Source organism: Malaya genurostris, chromosome 2 (assembly GCF_030247185.1).
Source record: "Malaya genurostris strain Urasoe2022 chromosome 2, Malgen_1.1, whole genome shotgun sequence".
Taxonomy (NCBI): Eukaryota; Metazoa; Arthropoda; class Insecta; order Diptera; family Culicidae; genus Malaya; species Malaya genurostris.
Genome location: NC_080571.1, coordinates 310,052,700 through 310,072,759, shown reverse-complemented (window position 1 = coordinate 310,072,759; position 20,060 = coordinate 310,052,700). Strand labels below are relative to the sequence as shown.

Genomic DNA, 20,060 nt, shown 5'->3' with positions numbered 1-20,060 from the left:
AATTTGAACTGCTCTGCACTGATGAGTCAAAGACGAAACGTAAAACTAATAAAAACGGTTATGTGCCCTAGCACAAAATTTGGCTAACCCCTAAGTTGCCAAATTTGTTTATTCATTAAAAAGGTTATGTTAGTTTATACACAAAGAAAGTTTCTTTCTTATTCAAGAACAAAAAAAAAAAATCTTCACAGAATCCTCTTGTGATATTTTTAAAAATATAAGTAATATGAGAAAGGCATCATTACATCACGAGGTGGATTAAAAAAGGTTTTGTAATATATATTTATGTTTCGGAGAGAGGGGGGATCTAAACACCTAAAACCCATCCCTGCGTATACGCCTAATTTAACGTGATGATATACAGTAGTAACTATTTCGATAAATTATGACAAAAATCGACTCAAATTTACTATTATTAAGAGCCCCTCTTCATGACAAATTATATCTAGAACAAAAATAACTGAATTTCGAAAGAAAATGTTATACAGTAATCATCCAATTATATAAATAAAAGACCTGAAAGAGGCTTAGGAACATTTCATCCCAAAATAACTTTATAAACTTTTTTTCTCACTACCAAGCTTTTGAATTAAAAGAAACTTCCGGAATTTTTTGTAGCACTCAAAGTCAAAATGTATTCGCTATAGAAATGGCACGTCTAAAATAAGTCAACTTGGGGTATTGCAGTTCGTTTCTCAGATTGGCTTAAGGGGATAATTTTTGGACCGATTTTCCGTCATAATCGATAACCTGCATACATGTATTAACATAAAACTCGGTATCTTATTACAGGACGATGGAATTGAGTTTCCTTACTATTATAGTAATTGTAAGCAATTATTCCATTACTACTACGATTAGTTTCAGCAGAAATTGCATTACAACAGTTTTGCTTGAATCAATTCAATTATTCCGAATATCTTGGCATAAAATTTCACACGATCTAATACCACAAATTATGGTTACATTACACATTCACTAACCAGCAGCAGCCACGATCCCATCGAAAAGAAGTTATAATTTGATGTAAATTCGATCCGATTCGTATATGTAAATGTCTATCATGTCATTCGAATGCCGACTGGCGGAACGACATCGAGAACGAGCAGAAAATTTATATGCGCAGAAAACAGTAATTTGTCACGGCATATACATATGTCAGTCAGTCAGTCAGTCAGTCGATTACGAATTGCGTCACACTAACTACCAGTTTTCCCGTCATTCATCGAGCCAGTCAGTCAACCCTCGGCACTCCGGCAGTCATTCTGTCGATGGTAAAACCTTTACGATAGCTCTTACTCACTAGCAGTTCCTACTAACAGTAGCAGCCGCAGCAGCAGTAGCCCCACGTTGATTCGGTTGTTTATTCACTCACTTATGCTCGGCACGGTGACATTTTCCCCTCCGCTGTGCTGTGCAATGGTATAACGATGGGAGTCAACCGCAACCTCGGAAATCACCTTTAAACGCAGTATGAATTGATGCATTTCCCTGCCATCCATCGCTCGATGGCGACTTTTCTCCTCTTTGCATTCGGGCAATCGATCAATCCGAAATCGACTCAACAAGACATCGACGTTGTCGTGGTTAAGTCATTCGTCCGTCCATCCATCAGATTGCGGGTTGCTGCGGGTTTACGTTTACGATTTGCTGCTCAGTGACAACAAGACGAACGACGAACCCGAGATGCTACAGAAATTATTCACTTTCAGTCTATAACCGAGTCAACACGGGGCAGAACAATCGATTCGTGTGTTCGTAGATCTACGGTGAACCAAGAGGGTACCGGCATCGAACAGTCATACATTGTCGATTGCTGAGCTGTCCCAATCAACGACTGTGTTTCCTCCGTGATGCTGATGGATTGTGGCGTAAGTTGACGAAAACCCTTCTGTTTTTATGCGCATTCAAATGAATTTATTTGAATACACTTATGGCCACTTGCTTTGATGTATGTGACGCAATAAGTGAGACCGCAGCAGCGATGACGGGTTGCATCACAGTGAATTGGTTTCAAGGGTAAGTCGTGTGCACGTGTCCTTGGACCCGATGCGGGGGACTGTTAAGTGAAGCTAATCCTTTCGACGAGATTATTAGCGGGGTAGTTAACCGTGAAAAACAGTGATTTTCATACACGGAGGGACAATTATGAACATTCATTCGCAACTGCACTTTTCGATGGTTGTACTCAGACTGATGCAGGATCAAATGTGAACTGAATAAACAATGCTTCGTTATTTTGTCTGTTAGTCAGATTCAGAGTTAATATCTGTCACAGTATCTAGAACTATCGAGTATCTCATTTGACAGTCACTTTCTCTGTAGAGATTACAGTTGATGATGATTTTAGTCAGCCTGTCAAGGTCATTCGACGTGATTGATAAATTTCAACTCTGGTCAATTTATAGAAATGCCTTCACAGGTATAATTATGTAAATTAGTGGAACCTCAACCGCGCAGAATGAGGGGTGTGTAAATAAAGTTTCATGGGATTTCATTTGATTCTAGTCAGAGCTTGAGATTGTCACGCATTCTCAATGAAAGAAACCATTCCAACAGTCTCATTTTTAATGTTTTACTGTCTCATTCGTGAATGACCGACACCAGAACAGTGATGTCAACCCTACGGATTTATCCGGAGATCTACGGATTTCTGTCTTTTCACTGAAAGGGTAAATTATAGAAAAAACACAATTTAGAATCTACTGTCCCGTTTATGTCATTGACTGGACATAGATTTCGTTTTCATAGTTTGCAAGCGAAGCTATGAAAGACATTAATTTCTCGTCGTTTTTGTGTATTTTTAGTCAATGAAAATTACTTTTATTAGCTCTGGTTCTAGTATATGAGATGACTAATGGAGCTGAGATGAATGGTGGTCCCCCCACATGAAAAGACTTTTCTCATTTTACCTAGCGGTATTGTGATACTGCTTTTCTCTTGTCAAAGAGTCACATTAAAATGTTTTTTATTTCATTAAGATAATTTTGACAAGTGCGGAGAGAAAAAAATTTCGTTTTATCAGTTACGTCACTTATACCATCATATCTGCGGAGCCAGCAGTGAACGCTATTTGGTCTTCGAACTTGAACTAATAATCTATAAGCAATATTTGCATGCAAGGCTTAGCAAGTTGAAATTGATGCAAAGAAGAAAAAGACCCAGGAATTCCAACTCGACCAATTAGCCAATAATAACTTTGAAACGAACCTACACACAAAGATTTGATTTCGATATTCGACAATTTTTTTTGATGATAACTTACGGTGAAAATCAAAAATAAGTAAATAAAATGTACAGTCACCGAGTATGGTAAAAACATACCGCCCATAAAATTACTTTTATGTACCGAACTTCGATAAATACGATAATAAATAAAAACTTACTGTATGACGGTAATCATTTTGTGAATTAGACCAGTAATCGATTTTTGGCTCTTGCATTTGAGTTTGCATACAATGGTAATTCAAGCGGGCAGAATCGTACACAATGGTGATTTTGAACGAATTTTCACTTTAGGTTTTTTCTTGAGCTGTCAAACAACTACCGAACTGTTCGGTGATTTAGTGTTTTGATTGAAATTTTTGATTTGGAAGAATTTTCGGATTAAAGAAATTAAAACTATTTTTCATTTAACTCTTCTGTTTTGTATATTTTTATTGTGTATTGTTTCATTTTTTTCACAATAGCAAACAAAGGGCTTTAGAACAAGTCGTTTTTTATGGGGTTACTTATGTACCTATGGAATGCCTCCTATGAAAGATTGTTTATCTTTTCCATTGTCGCAAACACTGAATGAATTAGTTGTTTTAATTATTTGATTGGAGTCTCAAGACATTCCATAGGCACATAAATAACCCCATAAAAAACGACTTGTTCTAAAGCCCTTCGTTTGCTATTGTGAAAAAAATGAAACAATACACAATAAAAATATACAAAACAGAATAGTTAAATGAAAAATAGTTTTAATTTTTTTATTCCCAAAATTCTTTCAAATCAAAAATTTCAATCAAAACAGAAAATAACCGAACAATTTGCACCATTGCGTACGATTCTGCCCGCTTGAATTACTATTGTATGCAAGCTCAAATGCAAGAGCCAAACATCGATTACTGGTCTACTCGAAGCGCCTCTATTGGCGAATTTCTACTTGGTGATCTCTTTGCCACAAAAAACCGTTCTTACACACATTGAGATTTCTACTAGGATTTCTGTTCTCTGAGCTTGAACCATGAATCAATAATAACTTTCAAACGAGCCTCAGCTTGTGGAAATGAACTCAACAGTCTTCGAGAAAATTGAGCGCAGAGGAAAATATAGATTTTGTCGGTTACGTCACTTATACCATTATAGCTCCGTAACGGAAAGAAATTTAGAACTTGATAATGTTCCATTAGTAGCATTTGTAGTTAACGCCACTTACCGCATTATGACAGATATGTCAGCATAATGAACCAGAAGTGACAGCCTTTTGAACTTCGAACTTGACCAATGACCCAATCGTAGCTTTCAAACGAGTATAAGCTTATTGAAAGGTGCACACATACATACACACACATATACTAACACTTTCTGATCTCGTCGAGCTGAGTGAAATGGTATATATAATGGATCCGATAAAAAGTTGTTTTTTATTTCAGCAATTCTTTATGGCTTCTAGCATGGAATGTGTAAAGAAAGAGGAAGGGGCAAAAGCGTACATATTATTTTACTTAGCGCTGTATGTCGCTTTTCAATTTGAATACTAGTTACGTTGAGTAATTGAGATTTAATGAATTAAAAAAGTTTTTTTCACTTTGGGGCTGTCCATAAAAGACGTCACGTCACAAGGGGGAGCGGGGTGTTGCATAAAACGTGACCTTTTGTGACAGGGGGAAGGGGAGGATGTTTTTGGAATGTGACGTCCAATATTTTCAATGAGCGCATTTTTGAAATACCTAATTATATTACTGGTTTGCTCTATTTCCTGAAAAATCTCCACAATAAACGTTTACATTCTATAGAAAAACGTGTATTTGTTGATGTAAAAGCTTCTTCTTGTAAATTCGCAAATGAATGATGCATTAAATCATTTCTGTTGTGATCAGCAAAAGTGCACGGAGGAGTGAGTAAATTAGCGAAATTAATAAATTTTGCCTAATATGAGTAAAAAAAAAGATGCCTTCAAACGGTTTAACTTAAGTTATGCACTGACAATTTTTTCAGTAATTTGATTTTCTAGCATTGATAATAGTATATCTGATAGTGATCTCGTTTTGATGAGGTTTTGGTCTTTATTTTCTCAGCCCTGTATGCTACATTAAGGAAATATTATTCTTTACCTAAAACAATAATATATCTGTGTACCCCTAGTAGGAATAAAACAGATGATTTAAATGTTTCATCAATTCCAACCAAATACTTTTGTTAATTACTATAATTGATATTAATAAAATAATTCCGATGATTTTGTAGTTTTAGGGATATTTTTTAATCTAATGACAGCATGTAATAAATCGATTTTTCCTTCATGTTTGTATGGTTTGTCATACATATCGAGAATGTATTGATGAATTTTATTTATTTTGAATTCGTGACATGTTACATTGGGGGGGGGGGGGATGGAGTCAAAAATCGTCAAAAAATGCGTGACGTCTTTTATGGACAGCCCCTTTGCCCAATTTAAGGAACAAAGCGAGTAACTTTACCGAATTTCAGGATAATACCGTTTACATTAATAAATATTTATGAATGTTTTTGAAGCCAATATTCCCTCAACAGATGGTAGATTGTACATTTTATTTTTACAAGAAAGGTTAAAAAAAGTTATTGAGTAGATTTTCGATTGTACGTACATACCAATCTGTCGAAAAACAAATAAATAGAAAACTACTTTATGCCACCTAGTGGTGTAATGATATCTCTCATATTCTTCTTTCTTATATCTCTCATATTCTCATATATAAATGTAGGGTATTCTTTAAATATTTTTATTTATTCTTGAAAAACCAAGAACTACTTCCGAAACCGAAATCTGGGAACCGGTATAATCACAATCGGTTCGAGAAAAGTGGGTGAGATCTATTTTTTGGTAAATGACTACAATCTCCGGTCATCAATCGAAAACCGAGAACCAGAAAAACAGAAATTAGTTTGTTTGGTCGCTTCTACTGACAATGACTATCAATTGGAGTAGTTTGGGAGTAAGTTTAGATTTTTTGCGTTTTTTGCTCTGCTGCTCAAAGACACTTAAATACACAGACATTACTCAGCTCCATGAACTGGGTCGAATTGTATAGGAGATAATTTCTACTAGTCACTCTTGCAAGTGATTGCATATCCTTTTGATTATCCATTCTGAATATTGATTATAGATACATCAACTTGGTTTTAATTCAAGCTGATTGATTTACATCTCATGCACAATTTCGAATAAACAAATTAAACTAGTGAAATCCTGCGCTCCTGTTACTCTTGTATATTAAATAATTATAATTAGAATTAATATTTTCATTTAAAATTTCTGTCGGATTTTATATAAAAAAAATCAATTAATTTAGCTATGAAACTACTGACATGATATATTTTCACATCTTATGGGTTATAATTTGGATCGATTACGACGCTCGGTTTATGTGCATCTATCTAGACGTGAGTTTACATGATTTATTCACAATGTGAATACTTATGTCAGCAAACAGATGAAAACACATGGTAAATATCGTGGGTGTTTCAAAACGAAAGTCCAAATTTAGTTCGGTAGATGGCAAGATAATTCAGAAAAGATATCGATCAAAATGTCTAAAAGTGTATTACCAACCTCTTAATACGAGTCCTCTCTGCTCCGGTCCACCAACAACCATTTTCCTCAGTTAAATACATTCGTCTTAGTTAAGAACGAGCGCCAGTTAGATTCGGTGAAGACTCATCAAATATACTTTTCTTGCACCCAGCTAAGGTAACGGAGGTATTTTGGCCATTCTAATATATTTTGGCCCAGGCCTGATATTTTGGGTTGTAACTTATGCATTTCTAATATGATATAGAATCTTTAAAAAACTAGCACTCGACTTCTTTATGATTACATCCAGATATATGAGCGCCAGGTCAAAATATATATAAGCGTGGCCAAAATACCTCAGTCACCCTAATGGATAAGAACCCAAACTTTAATTGTAATACTTTTGTTGTCGATCATAGGATGTTTTGTTCTGTTCACCTAAAGAAAACATTCAAAACCATCTAGCGGAGAATCATTGGACTACATTTTCTCTTAGCAATTAATTTTATCTCTTTCTCGTCGAATGTTCGGAATTCGTCAGAAAGAAAAGACAATTTTGTGACGAGAAAGACATTTTAAGAGTTTCTTCGCTTTAGAATTACGAATACAGCTAAGAAAACAAGTAAAATTTCATTGAATAAGGTCGTGTTTGTAAACAATCGTATCTAATTCGAATATGTAGTGAACCTAGAAAAGGAAAAATCTACAGTAAAGATGAGACTCAAAACAGGAAAATATTTACAAATACTCTCAACTGATACTTATCTGAAACTTTGAAAATTCAAAAAATAGCTTTTTATTATTGATGTAAAATACTTACCAATTTCTCTTTGTAATTTGCTTTAATTTCAAGGAATTTCGTGACAGAAGTATGGTTGCAAAATTCGTTAAGAAGAAAAGTTAATTTCGTGAGTTATTTTTCTCAAGAAAATTGTGATAAATTTCATCTGTCACCGGAATTCGGCTAAAATTAAATTAAAATTTAATTAAATTAAAAAGAGTTTTTGAATGAGCAATTGCTTCCACAGAACTCATTACGGTCAGGGCCGCCTGAAAGGGAGGGGGGGATACCATCCGGGCCCGGTCTTTTTAGGGGGTCCGGAAATTTTCAGATTTAAAAATGTTTTTTTGATTGCTCATATTGAAACATACCTTGGGACATGAGAGTCATGTTCATATATTTACCAGTTTTTTTTCCATTTACTGAAATATGTTAGATTGTTTTGTAAATATACCTATAAATAAAAACTTCATTTATTCTATTAAAAACTTTTATCTCGTAAACTTTTCGAAATAAGATTATTTCAAATAAAGGGCTTTAATAAAAGTCGTATAAAATAAATTCGCGCGATTCAAATTCGCATGAGTTAAGATTCTAGTAACGGTTTGGGAACTCATGGAATTACTATTTTTTTTGAGCAATTTTTCTGTGCCGAACATTGTTCTGCCAAAACTCCAGGGAGTCCAGACGAAAAGTCCATTTTGCTGCAGGCTTACTTTCATTATAGGCATCAAAATCAGTAGAAATTTAGCGACCTCCTAGCGCAACCGTATCGAACCTTGCTTGTTCAGGGTGTTCCTGAAGCCACACAATTTAAATATCCGTAAATTTTAAGATTTATCTTCCTTTAAAATTATTAGTTCCGAAAACCAAAGTGTCATTTTTTCACTCTCCTATTTATCTACAGCTTTGCAACCGACAGGATATTCAACTACAAATTGTACGTCTCATGAGGGTCTGCGCATTAGTCACGCATACTTAGGCATTATTCCAAACGGATAGTTTATCCCGCAGCAGTGAAGCTGAAAGGAAACGATTTAGACATCATCATCATCATCATCATCTTCGTCATCTCCGGCAGTAACGGCAGCGGTAGCGGCAGCAGAAGCAAAAGGTGAGAAATAAAATTGGAACTCTTCGCGCTAATGAACTGCTTCGGGTGTGGTCCCACGATCGCCCCTTCCACCCCGGAGTCTATCGAAAATTGTTGCTCTATAACCAATCTCTACTCGCTTCGGACCGCCCGTAGTAAAAGGTCAAAAGGCTAGCTTACCTCGCTTCAGCATGTTTGACGTGTGTGGATTTCGGCTTTTGGTGCTTAACGACGAACAGTTCCACCGGTGCCACTGGAACTGATGTTGACACTCGCGGACGGCCAGTTCGAGTCCTTCGATTGCCGCCGCTGTCACATCGCTCGCCCTGTAGCACAGTTCCAACTGTTCGCGCGTCAGTCCCGGTACCGTTCGGCATGTGGCACGGACATCCGGCAGGCAGACGATTCTGGGGACAAAAGGCAGAAAAAAAACAGTTTCTTGTTTGAAATCGGTTCGCCCACTATTTTATGCTTCATCTGGTTCTGGTTATCGCGTTATGCATACTGCTAATTTTCTGTCATCAATTTAATGGGCTGTAATTAATTCAATGGAATAAATTAGTCATCCGGAAAGGAGAACACAGTGAGGTGCTGCACACATGAGTGCCGAACCGGCGAGTGGATGCAATATGAGAATACAGAATAGCAGCTGGGTTGCAATTCCGAGCACTAGTCAACGTGCGAAACCAAAGGAATGCTGTCCGATACAATTCGGATCGAGGTATCACACTTCCGAGTGGAGCTAATTAATAATCGGTGAATTATGTGTGCGTGTTTTTGTTGTGGTTAGGCTCGAATGAAGCTATGTGATCTATATTTGCGTGCTCTACTTCGAGGTTGTTCCCAAGGCATCAAAGGGAAAATCAAATGAGTTCGAATCGGACCCCATTTGTATGGGCCGGTAGACGGATAAATCACGCGTTAATTGGCCTTCAGAGCATGAACAAGAATGTTTTCGTGGTTTTTTGATCGCAATACTTTGGTTTCGTGTGGAAAAATTTTGTGATTGGACAGGTGTGCAAGCTGAAACATGACTTAAAAATTGTTAAGTTGAAGCATGAATTTAATATTGTTATATTGTTGCTATTTTGAAAAAAATATAAACATGATTTGAAAAACATGTTAAATTGAGACTAAGTTCTAAACGTTGATTAGTTCGCTTTTAAGTTCTAAACGTTGATTAAATTGAACAAAATCGTTAGTACTACTAACGGATTTCTGCACTCTGCTCAAAATATTTACCAAAATTTAATGTTACTCGATCGGTATTAGGAAAAAGTTTTTCCACGTTTCTAGAAAAACTCTTGACTGAAGCGAGTTATTAAAGGCCCAGAATAAAGGAGTTGTAAGATCTAATGCTAATTTTTTCTTAAATATAGGTGGAATTTCATCAGGCCCGGCACTTTTCGAGATATCCGATTTGTTGAAAGCATCTATTATTTCTAGTACTTCGCTTTACATTAATGTTTTAGTAAACTCTGGCAAGAAATAAAAATATTCACGATCACGATCATATTTATAAAAATACGAGTAGATTTGTTAAAAAAAAATAAACAAATTTCCTGTAAATTATTATCAAAGTTTTCCTGTAGATACATTCTTGGCGGACAGTTTTCTGATTTCAATTTGTTTCTAACATAACGAAAAAAAATTTTTTGGGCTCGATTTCATTTCCTGTTCAGTTTTCAAGTTACACTCTTTCAATGCAGTATTGATTGCTAGACTCAGATAGTCGCGGATGTGTATGTAATCCGATAAATTGTCACTGTTATTTTTTCTTTTGTGCTTTTTATGTGATTTTTGTTTTCGATTTCTCATGTTTGTAATATACTCGTTATACCAAACAAGATACTTTGAATTATTTTGTCGCCTGATTCTCTTCAATGGAACATCTTCAATTATTATATGTTTGTGTATTGAAAATATCGACAGAAGTCAAATTCTGCTAAAACAGCAATGAGAACACCTCTCCCTATTTTTATCAGATGTATGGAACTCACGATCGTTTCTAAAAACGTTGTAAATATTTCCGATGACTCCCGTCCTGTTAACGCTTTCATCTCAACTAGTTTCGGTTGCAACACTAATTCCATAGAAACAGCCAAAAATACTTTTATGGAGCTCTTTAACCATCAGTGCGCTCTTCATACGGTTGAAATTTTGACAATATGCTACGAGATCTTACTGAACACGAGCGTCGTGAACAATTTAAAATAGATAATACTCCAATCTATTTCAAAACCTCGACTTACGATAATATTGTCATTGTTTTCTTTTTCTGGGTAATGCGTCAAAATTATCGAAAACACGAATGTTGAGCACGACACGCCTCGCATGTATCATTTGACGAGCATTCAGAGAACATTTGATACCTAAGCATCAGTAGTTGAAGGTTATCCTCGCGGTAAGGATTAAGCGTCGGTCTTCTTTGAAATTGAATTGTAGGTCTATAGTTTTTTGGTGAACCAGAAAATCGATCCTGAGCTGTTTGTCGTGATTTTCGGGTGTTTCTACAGACACTCTAACAAATCTGTGATTTGCCATGATGAGAAAACAACCGGATGTATAGAAATTTTAACTCTTTGAGCAAAAAGCAGAAAATATCGAAGTATTTCTAAATAGTTCTTGTTCGTTTATCCGTTGTTGTAGTTGCTTCTGCTGCTGTTGAGTAGAAGAACCTATCGCTTCAACGTCTGAACCAGGAATGAAGCCCCGGCTGGAGTACCACTGCTATTTATAGTAGGGGAACCAGTTGTTGTTGTTGTTGCGGATGTATAGAAGTTTTAACTCTTTGAGCAAAAGGCAGAAAATATCGAAGTATTTCTAAATAGTTCTTGTTCGTTTATCCGTTGTTGTAGTTGCTTCTGCTGCTGTTGAGTAGAAGAACCGATCGCTTCAACGTCTGAACCAGGAATGAAGCCCCGGCTGGAGTACCACTGCTATTTATAGTAGGGCAACCAGTTGTTGTTGTTGTTGCTGCTGCTGCTGTTGAGTAGGAGATCCGTTCGCTTCAACGTTAGAACCAGGAATGAAGCCCCGGCTGGAGTACCACTGCTATTTATAGTAGGGCAACCAGTTGTTGTTGTTGTTGTTGTTGCTGCTGCTGCTGCTGCTGCTGTTGAGTAGGAGATCCGTTCGCTTCAACGTTAGAACCAGGAATGAAGCCCCGGCTGGAGTACCACTGCTATTTATAGTAGGGCAACCAGTTGTTGTTGTTGTTGTTGCTGCTGCTGCTGCTGCTGCTGTTGAGTAGGAGATCCGTTCGCTTCAACGTTAGAACCAGGAATGAAGCCCCGGCTGGAGTACCACTGCTATTTATAGTAGGGCAACCAGTTGTTGTTGTTGTTGTTGCTGCTGCTGCTGCTGCTGCTGTTGAGTAGGAGATCCGTTCGCTTCAACGTTAGAACCAGGAATCTTCGTTCCGGCTGGAGCACCACTACTGTTTATATCCAGCTGCTGTTATCGTTTTCGCGGCTCTTGGAACTGACGATCCGTTTGCATCGACATTAGTACTAATAAAGCTTTTGTTGTTGCTATTGTTACTAAATGACAGATTTTTGCAAACACATTGAAGTAAGAACATTCGAATTATATCAAAAGATTCAAAATTAGACACACAAGAGTAGAATACTCACTAGTGTCGACATGCAATTACAGATGAGAAAGAAACAAGTTTTCCTCTAGAAGGCGGATTCTTTTAATTATACTCAAAATACTTTTTTTCATTAGAATGCTTTTATTTGTTTGCTTACCCGTTCATTACCTACAATATTTCCCTCCTCTACTCTTAGACAACAAGTAATTTCAGAGAGAGCAGAATCAATTATATTTTATTTCGTTTTCTTGTCTTGTACTTTATTTATTATTTTCATTATAGACTACATCTATGTAATAGTGTACTGCTGAATTTTTTTTTTATTTATATAAATAAGAATATTTAATCGAAAATGCTATACAAGATCATATCTGTAAACTTCTTTGGCTTAACTATCGATCTTTTTGGGCGCTGAATAACTTCCGTGTCATCTCGCTCCACAGGAGATGAATCTGTTTTCTCTAAACTATCTAAGTCCACGTTTGAAGCTTCTTCTTCCGTATTTTCATCAACTGAATCGTGAGAACAATTTTGAAGACACTGTGGAACCTTTTTAACATCACAAACGTTCCGCGAGTACTGAATACCTCGTTTACTGCATATAACCACTTTTGCTCCGTCTCTTGCAATTACTGAGAACCTTTCAGCTGAAAACTGCGGATCTGATTTTAACCTTTTCTGCATGGAAACTAGAACTGTATCTCCCACTTGAATATCTGACTCCTTAGCTCCTCTCTGCATGTCTGCATATTTCTTGCTTTTAAGCTTGGAAAATGCATCATTTTCCTCAACCTCCATACGATCAAGGGGTTCTGAATTTTCCCAAAGACTAGGAAATGTTCCACGAAACTTCCAACCTACTAGCAACTCGAAAGGTGTAACTCCAAAACGTGACAACGGGCGTACTTTGTTATGTGTATGCACATAAGACTCAAGAGCTGTCCTCCAATTAACATTGTCTAATTTGGAAGCTGCCAATGCATGCTTTATTCCAGCGTTTTGCCTTTCCACTGCGCCGTTTGACTGAGCGCTTAGCGGAATAGATTTTTTTATCTTTATTCCTCTATCTTCCCATGTTTTAATGAATCTATCACTTTGAAACGGGGGTCCGTTATCGCTTTGCAACACAAGCGGATATCCCCACATTTCAAATATTTTTAATAGTGCAGAGTTCGTTGAATCAGCGTCGGTATTCTTCATTTCAGCTACATGAATGTATCTGGAATAAGTATCAACCAGCACTAGAAATTCGCCGTGGCCAAAATCTTTATCAGTGAAGAAATCTACTTGAAGAATCTCCCAAGGTCCTTCTGGAAGTTCTCTAGATGTGAGTGGCAGAGGTGCATTCTTCTTTGATAACCTTAGACAGGTTTCACACTTTTGTACATGTTTCTGAGCTTCCTTGCTCATGCCGGGCCACCAAAAATGGCTACGCAAAATTCGTTTCATTGAAGAAATACCGACATGACCCTGATGTGCCAATTCTATGGCCTTTGGTCGCAGTTTTGACGGCAGAACTATTCGATCATCTTTAAAAATCAGGGCACCGAGCACCCGCATATGTTTGGCTTGACACTCGTAGACTTCTAAATGAGTTTTCCAAGAACCAGAACCTAAAGATTTTCGAATCTCTCTCTGCTCTTCGTCGGCTTCGGCTTCTATTTCGATATCATTCCAGTTCATGTTCATATTTCCAGTTTCAAAGACAAACAGCAGGTGCCCATCGGAAGAATCATCGAAAGATTCTGCGGGCTTATCCTCTATTACTAACCTTGATAGGGTGTCTGCAATGTTCATATCGCCCGGCACAATCTCAACTGTAAAATCAAAAGGCTGTAATCTAAGCGCCCATGCCTCGGCTCTCGAAATGGCTCTTTTCCCAATACGGTGCAAGCCTCCGAAAATAAATTCATTGGACTTGGCGTCCGACCTAATTTTGAATTTTGTACTCCTAAGATATGAAGAGAACCTTTCTACGCCCCACACCATTGCTAAGGCTTCTTTCTGCGTGTGAGGATACTTTTGCTCCGCTGTGGATAATGCTTTTGAAGCACACGCAATGACTCTGGGCTTAGAATCACTGTCGAATTGGACTAAAACGGCCCCTAGGCCGTGAGGTGATGCATCCACGTAGAGTTCCGTTTCATCTATCTGATTATAATATCCTAGAGTTTTGATATTTTCCCAAGCATGGTGTCTAAGATAGTCAAATTCTTGGTCTAACTCCTCAGACCAGTAAAAACATTTTGCCCTCGCCAATTCTCTTAAGCGCCAAGTTTTGTCAGCTCTATTAATGATGAATCTATCGATGTAGTTGATTAGTCCTAAAAAGCTCCTAACCTCATCCTGGCTTACAGGTTTTCGAAACTGCAGGATGGCTTTTATTTTCTCGTCCTCTATACTCCAGCCTCGTGAAGACAAATTGAACCCCAAAAATGTAACCTCTTCCTTTTGCCATCGACATTTGCTTTCATTTATCATGACATTGTGATCTTCCAGACGTTTTAGAACCTCTGCCAGATTCTCATCGTGCTCCTGCTTTGTGGAACCAAACACTAGAATATCGTCTTGATAATTTACTGTACCCTTGCATCCTGTTAGAACAATCGACTGCATGATTTCTTGGAAGATGTCAGGGGCGTTGCAAAGGCCGAAAGGAAGTCGTTGACATCTGTATAGTGCTTCGCCGGAAAAAAAATTTGTTAGATGTCTACAACGTTCATCTAGCACTACATGGAAGAAAGCGTTCGTGAGGTCTATTGTTGAAAACCACTTTGCACCGTGCAACTCCATCACTATTGCTTCAAACGTCGGCATTTTAAACGGTGTTCTGTAAATGCATTTATTCGGTCCCCTTAAGTCGATAACCAAACGTATGTCATCCTTTCCTTTTGGAACCACTAGTAAGGACGAGCAAAATGATCTATCCATTTTTTCCGTAACCGGCTCAATAATTCCTAACGACAAGAGCTCACTGAGTTTATACTGTGCCAGCTTCCTGTAACACACTGGGATGTGCGTATATACATTTCTAGCTGGTGGTAAACTTTTATCATATTGTAGAAGAACAGGCGGAACGTTAAACTTTGGAAACTCCTCTATAGATGTAGCAGTTACCACATTTACTGAGGCAAGCTCGCATTGCCAAATGTTTTCATGGCTATTGATCGGAACTCGAAGTCCTACATCTAACAAACTGTAGCGCGCTGCTGTGCTGAAACCCAACAGTGATCGTGCTTCTTCGACGACATAAAACTTTTCTAACAAAATAGGTCTTTCGCCAGAAACGTAAAGTTTTGCTGAAAAGGTTGCTATCACTTTAATTTCTTCTGATGCAGCATAAGCCCGCAAGGTTCTATCAGATGTTTCCCGTAACTCATGAAGATTCTTCCTAGTTGACTCGCTCTGAAGCATTTTGACCCAAATCTTTTTTGCAATAGTATTTACTTGCGCACCTGAGTCGATAAAAAAAATGACCCGAGATCCGGCTACACGACCGACAACATACGCATCTTCTTCTGTTATTGGAATATGAATACGAACGGGCTTCTCCACAGATTTTCCAACGGTGTTGCGTACTCCTTCAGGCTTGGCCTGAAAATATAGTAAGCACAGATTGAATAACTTAAGTTGAACACAACGAATTGCGTTTAAGTAACCTTATCTCATAATTACCAAAGCAATTTTAATCTGAATGATATTTTCAATCGTTAATGTTGTGAAAAATGAAATTCAATCGTAGGCTTGGCATAGGCCTATCTTTGAGCTCGAAAAAGCTATTCCAACTTGTGAGAAAAGTTTTTGGAGCAATGATACATTCTTGTGTTATATATTCGCAATAATACAGACTTAGTCTCAATGTAAAACAGTGCAACAATACGAACATTTTTATATTTTTTTTCTATTTTGCTTTATCTTACAAGGTGGAACGCCAAAATGAAAACTGCGCACATTTTAGTAAAAAAAGCCATCTGCATAATAAGTGAAAGTTCAATAAAATATGGTTCGTTTGATTAGTTCATAGTTCAAATTGCTTTATTTTCAAAATTCAAGCAATGCTAAAGGATTATATTTGTGTTATAAATTAGAGATAAGATTACTTCACCGTCAATTATCAGTTTTTACGGTATCTTGTACCTTTTCCAAATTATCTTCTCCATTCTGGGTGATCGCTGCAAGTTTGGGTATATTTGCTTCTACTTCTTCTTCCTCGAAGCCCACATGTTGCCTCTTTTGACCCATTCCTTGACGAACCTGGACCGAACACGTACGCGCTAGATGACCACGACGGTTACAGTTATGACAAACTTTATCCCGATTTGGACAATCCGCCGGAACGTGATACGTGCTAGCACACCGCCAGCAAGCGCTTTTAGTTGGTTCTTGATAACGGGATCGTATCCACTGACGCCCTCTTCTACCCCGTGAAGCTCCACGGAAATGTACTCCTGATCCGTTTCGAAACTGAGTAGGCTGATTTACGACGTTTGATACAGCGGCGACCAATGCAATATTTTGCTTATTGAGTTTTTGGTATTCTTCTTCGTTAAAAATATCCATTTCTCGGTCGCGCACCATAGCTATCAAGCTATTCATATCACCTTGGTTGACCCAATTACGCTGTGCCAGTACACGCACACGGCTATCATTCGTCCCTTTTACGATGGTACGCACTATAGCTTCCATTTGTTCATCCTTCCCATACTCGCATAGTTTCGCCGCAGCTGCCACTCTCCGTACGAAAGATATATTGGATTCCCCCTGTTGTTGTACAGTGTTCATTAATTTGCCTCGTTGACCAATGATGTAGGTCCGCGAACCAAAGTATTGATCCAAACGCGCAATAGCATTGGAGTACGGATGCGTGCTCTCATCAGGCATATCTGTCGAAGTTGAAGTGCCTTGCATGATTTCTAGAAGTTTGACTCCAGCCTTTATTTTGAAAATGTTCATCTTGGCGTGTTCTTCGGTTGCCTGAACTAAGTTAAAGGAAGCAGTAACAATCTCTTTCCAGTGTTCATATGCCTTTTTATCAATATCAGTTTCTCCTTCCGACGGCTTGCAGTCAGGAATGCTTAATGCTCCCAGCGACATGTGGTTCACCGAGGTTAATGCAGGCTCGTTTCTGCGATGACCATCGGGCGTAACTATCAACGGATCTTGCTGGGGTTTTATGGAGGCCAATTCATTTTTAAGAGCGACTAGCTCTTTCATCAACATCTTCTTCGAGATTTTAGGTTTTGGGCCGGACTTAAATCTGCAAACAAATGAAACCAAAGATACTTTTTGATTTCAATTCAATCAACAATTTGTTTGGAAACTGCTCTGACACTCGATCACAATAAGGCACTGGTAACTGTCTCGACTTACAGTTACACACTATCTCTTCTGATTGAGGTTAATTTTCTTGAAGAATACTACCTCGACTTGTAGTACCCTCTTCATATCACAGTGTACCAGACACTCTGTCTCGACTATCAGAGGCCAGTTTCCACGAGAGTATAATCTCTCCAAAAATACAAACAACATCGACACTTACCGTGTGGGAGAAAAAGTTTCTGTACCAACTGCGCCATTGTCGTGATTTTCGGGTGTTTCTACAGACACTCTAACAAATCTGTGATTTGCCATGATGAGAAAACAACCGGATGTATAAAAATTTTAACTCTTTGAGCAAAAAGCAGAAAATATCGAAGTATTTCTAAATAGTTCTTGTTCGTTTATCCGTTGTTGTAGTTGCTTCTGCTGCTGTTGAGTAGAAGAACCTATCGCTTCAACGTCTGAACCAGGAATGAAGCCCCGGCTGGAGTACCACTGCTATTTATAGTAGGGGAACCAGTTGTTGTTGTTGTTGCGGATGTATAGAAGTTTTAACTCTTTGAGCAAAAGGCAGAAAATATCGAAGTATTTCTAAATAGTTCTTGTTCGTTTATCCGTTGTTGTAGTTGCTTCTGCTGCTGTTGAGTAGAAGAACCGATCGCTTCAACGTCTGAACCAGGAATGAAGCCCCGGCTGGAGTACCACTGCTATTTATAGTAGGGCAACCAGTTGTTGTTGTTGTTGCTGCTGCTGCTGTTGAGTAGGAGATCCGTTCGCTTCAACGTTAGAACCAGGAATGAAGCCCCGGCTGGAGTACCACTGCTATTTATAGTAGGGCAACCAGTTGTTGTTGTTGTTGTTGTTGCTGCTGCTGCTGCTGCTGCTGTTGAGTAGGAGATCCGTTCGCTTCAACGTTAGAACCAGGAATGAAGCCCCGGCTGGAGTACCACTGCTATTTATAGTAGGGCAACCAGTTGTTGTTGTTGTTGCTGCTGCTGCTGTTGAGTAGGAGATCCGTTCGCTTCAACGTTAGAACCAGGAATGAAGCCCCGGCTGGAGTACCACTGCTATTTATAGTAGGGCAACCAGTTGTTGTTGTTGTTGTTGTTGCTGCTGCTGCTGCTGCTGCTGCTGTTGAGTAGGAGATCCGTTCGCTTCAACGTTAGAACCAGGAATGAAGCCCCGGCTGGAGTACCACTGCTATTTATAGTAGGGCAACCAGTTGTTGTTGTTGTTGTTGCTGCTGCTGCTGCTGCTGCTGTTGAGTAGGAGATCCGTTCGCTTCAACGTTAGAACCAGGAATGAAGCCCCGGCTGGAGTACCACTGCTATTTATAGTAGGGCAACCAGTTGTTGTTGTTGTTGCTGCTGCTGCTGCTGCTGCTGCTGTTGAGTAGGAGATCCGTTCGCTTCAACGTTAGAACCAGGAATCTTCGTTCCGGCTGGAGCACCACTACTGTTTATATCCAGCTGCTGTTATCGTTTTCGCGGCTCTTGGAACTGACGATCCGTTTGCATCGACATTAGTACTAATAAAGCTTTTGTTGTTGCTATTGTTACTAAATGACAGATTTTTGCAAACACATTGAAGTAAGAACATTCGAATTATATCAAAAGATTCAAAATTAGACACACAAGAGTAGAATACTCACTAGTGTCGACATGCAATTACAGATGAGAAAGAAACAAGTTTTCCTCTAGAAGGCGGATTCTTTTAATTATACTCAAAATACTTTTTTTCATTAGAATGCTTTTATTTGTTTGCTTACCCGTTCATTACCTACACTGTTGTCGGATATTACTCTGAATGTCTTTCTTTTCTTCCTCATCCTGTTTTCTTTGAGAATTTTCTCCTACGTTTCTTTTCTTGATCAACTTTGCTTCGTAAGCCTGTAGTGCAAATTTTGCTTTAAGAAAGAGATATTTATCACAAACAACATTTGTGACCATATTATCAAAGAATATCATTCTAATTATTATGTTTTTGCATCATTGAATGTGTCTTCACTAAGACGAGATCTTCCATCAGACATCAAAAGCTTTGAGTACGAAAATCTTCTTTCGATTTCCGCATTAGAATGGGAAATACAAGCAAATATAACGAAAGTTTTTTTAATTCCTGGTTACAGCTCTTCTGAAACAGTAAAGATTGTCCCAGAAAGTATGGATGCACTTTGATTTCGCTGTAAATAATTCACAAGTATTAGATATTCAAATTTTATTCGATATACTGTTAATATTAGACTACAACAACAGAATATTATTCTCAACATTTGCAACTTAGCCATTGTAGACTAGCTGGCGCACCTTCTTGCGAACGTTCCTCATTAAATTCCGTACAGACTTCTTGGCGACAAGTTTTGACACTTTTTTCCAATCTCGTTCGAACTGTTGAATGGTTTCGGCTGCCGAGGCATGTTTCCTAAGATGTGCTTTCGTTAATGCCCAAAATTCCTCAATTGGTCGAAGTTGTGGGCAATTTGGTGGATTCATGTCTTTTAGGACGAAAGTGA

General features: G+C 38.1%; 1 protein-coding gene across 8 annotated transcripts in view; it reads right to left on the bottom strand.

The window, feature by feature from the left end:
- The window catches only part of LOC131431083 (protein Wnt-10a), a 64,128-nt gene that overhangs the window by 20,822 nt on the left and 23,246 nt on the right, over positions 1–20,060 (bottom strand). For all 8 annotated transcript variants that reach the window (XM_058596562.1, XM_058596563.1, XM_058596559.1 and 5 more), the window contains exon 3: positions 8,815–9,041. In XM_058596562.1, coding sequence (XP_058452545.1) covers positions 8,815–9,041 — 227 coding nt within the window. The remainder of the gene's footprint in view (positions 1–8,814; positions 9,042–20,060) is intronic.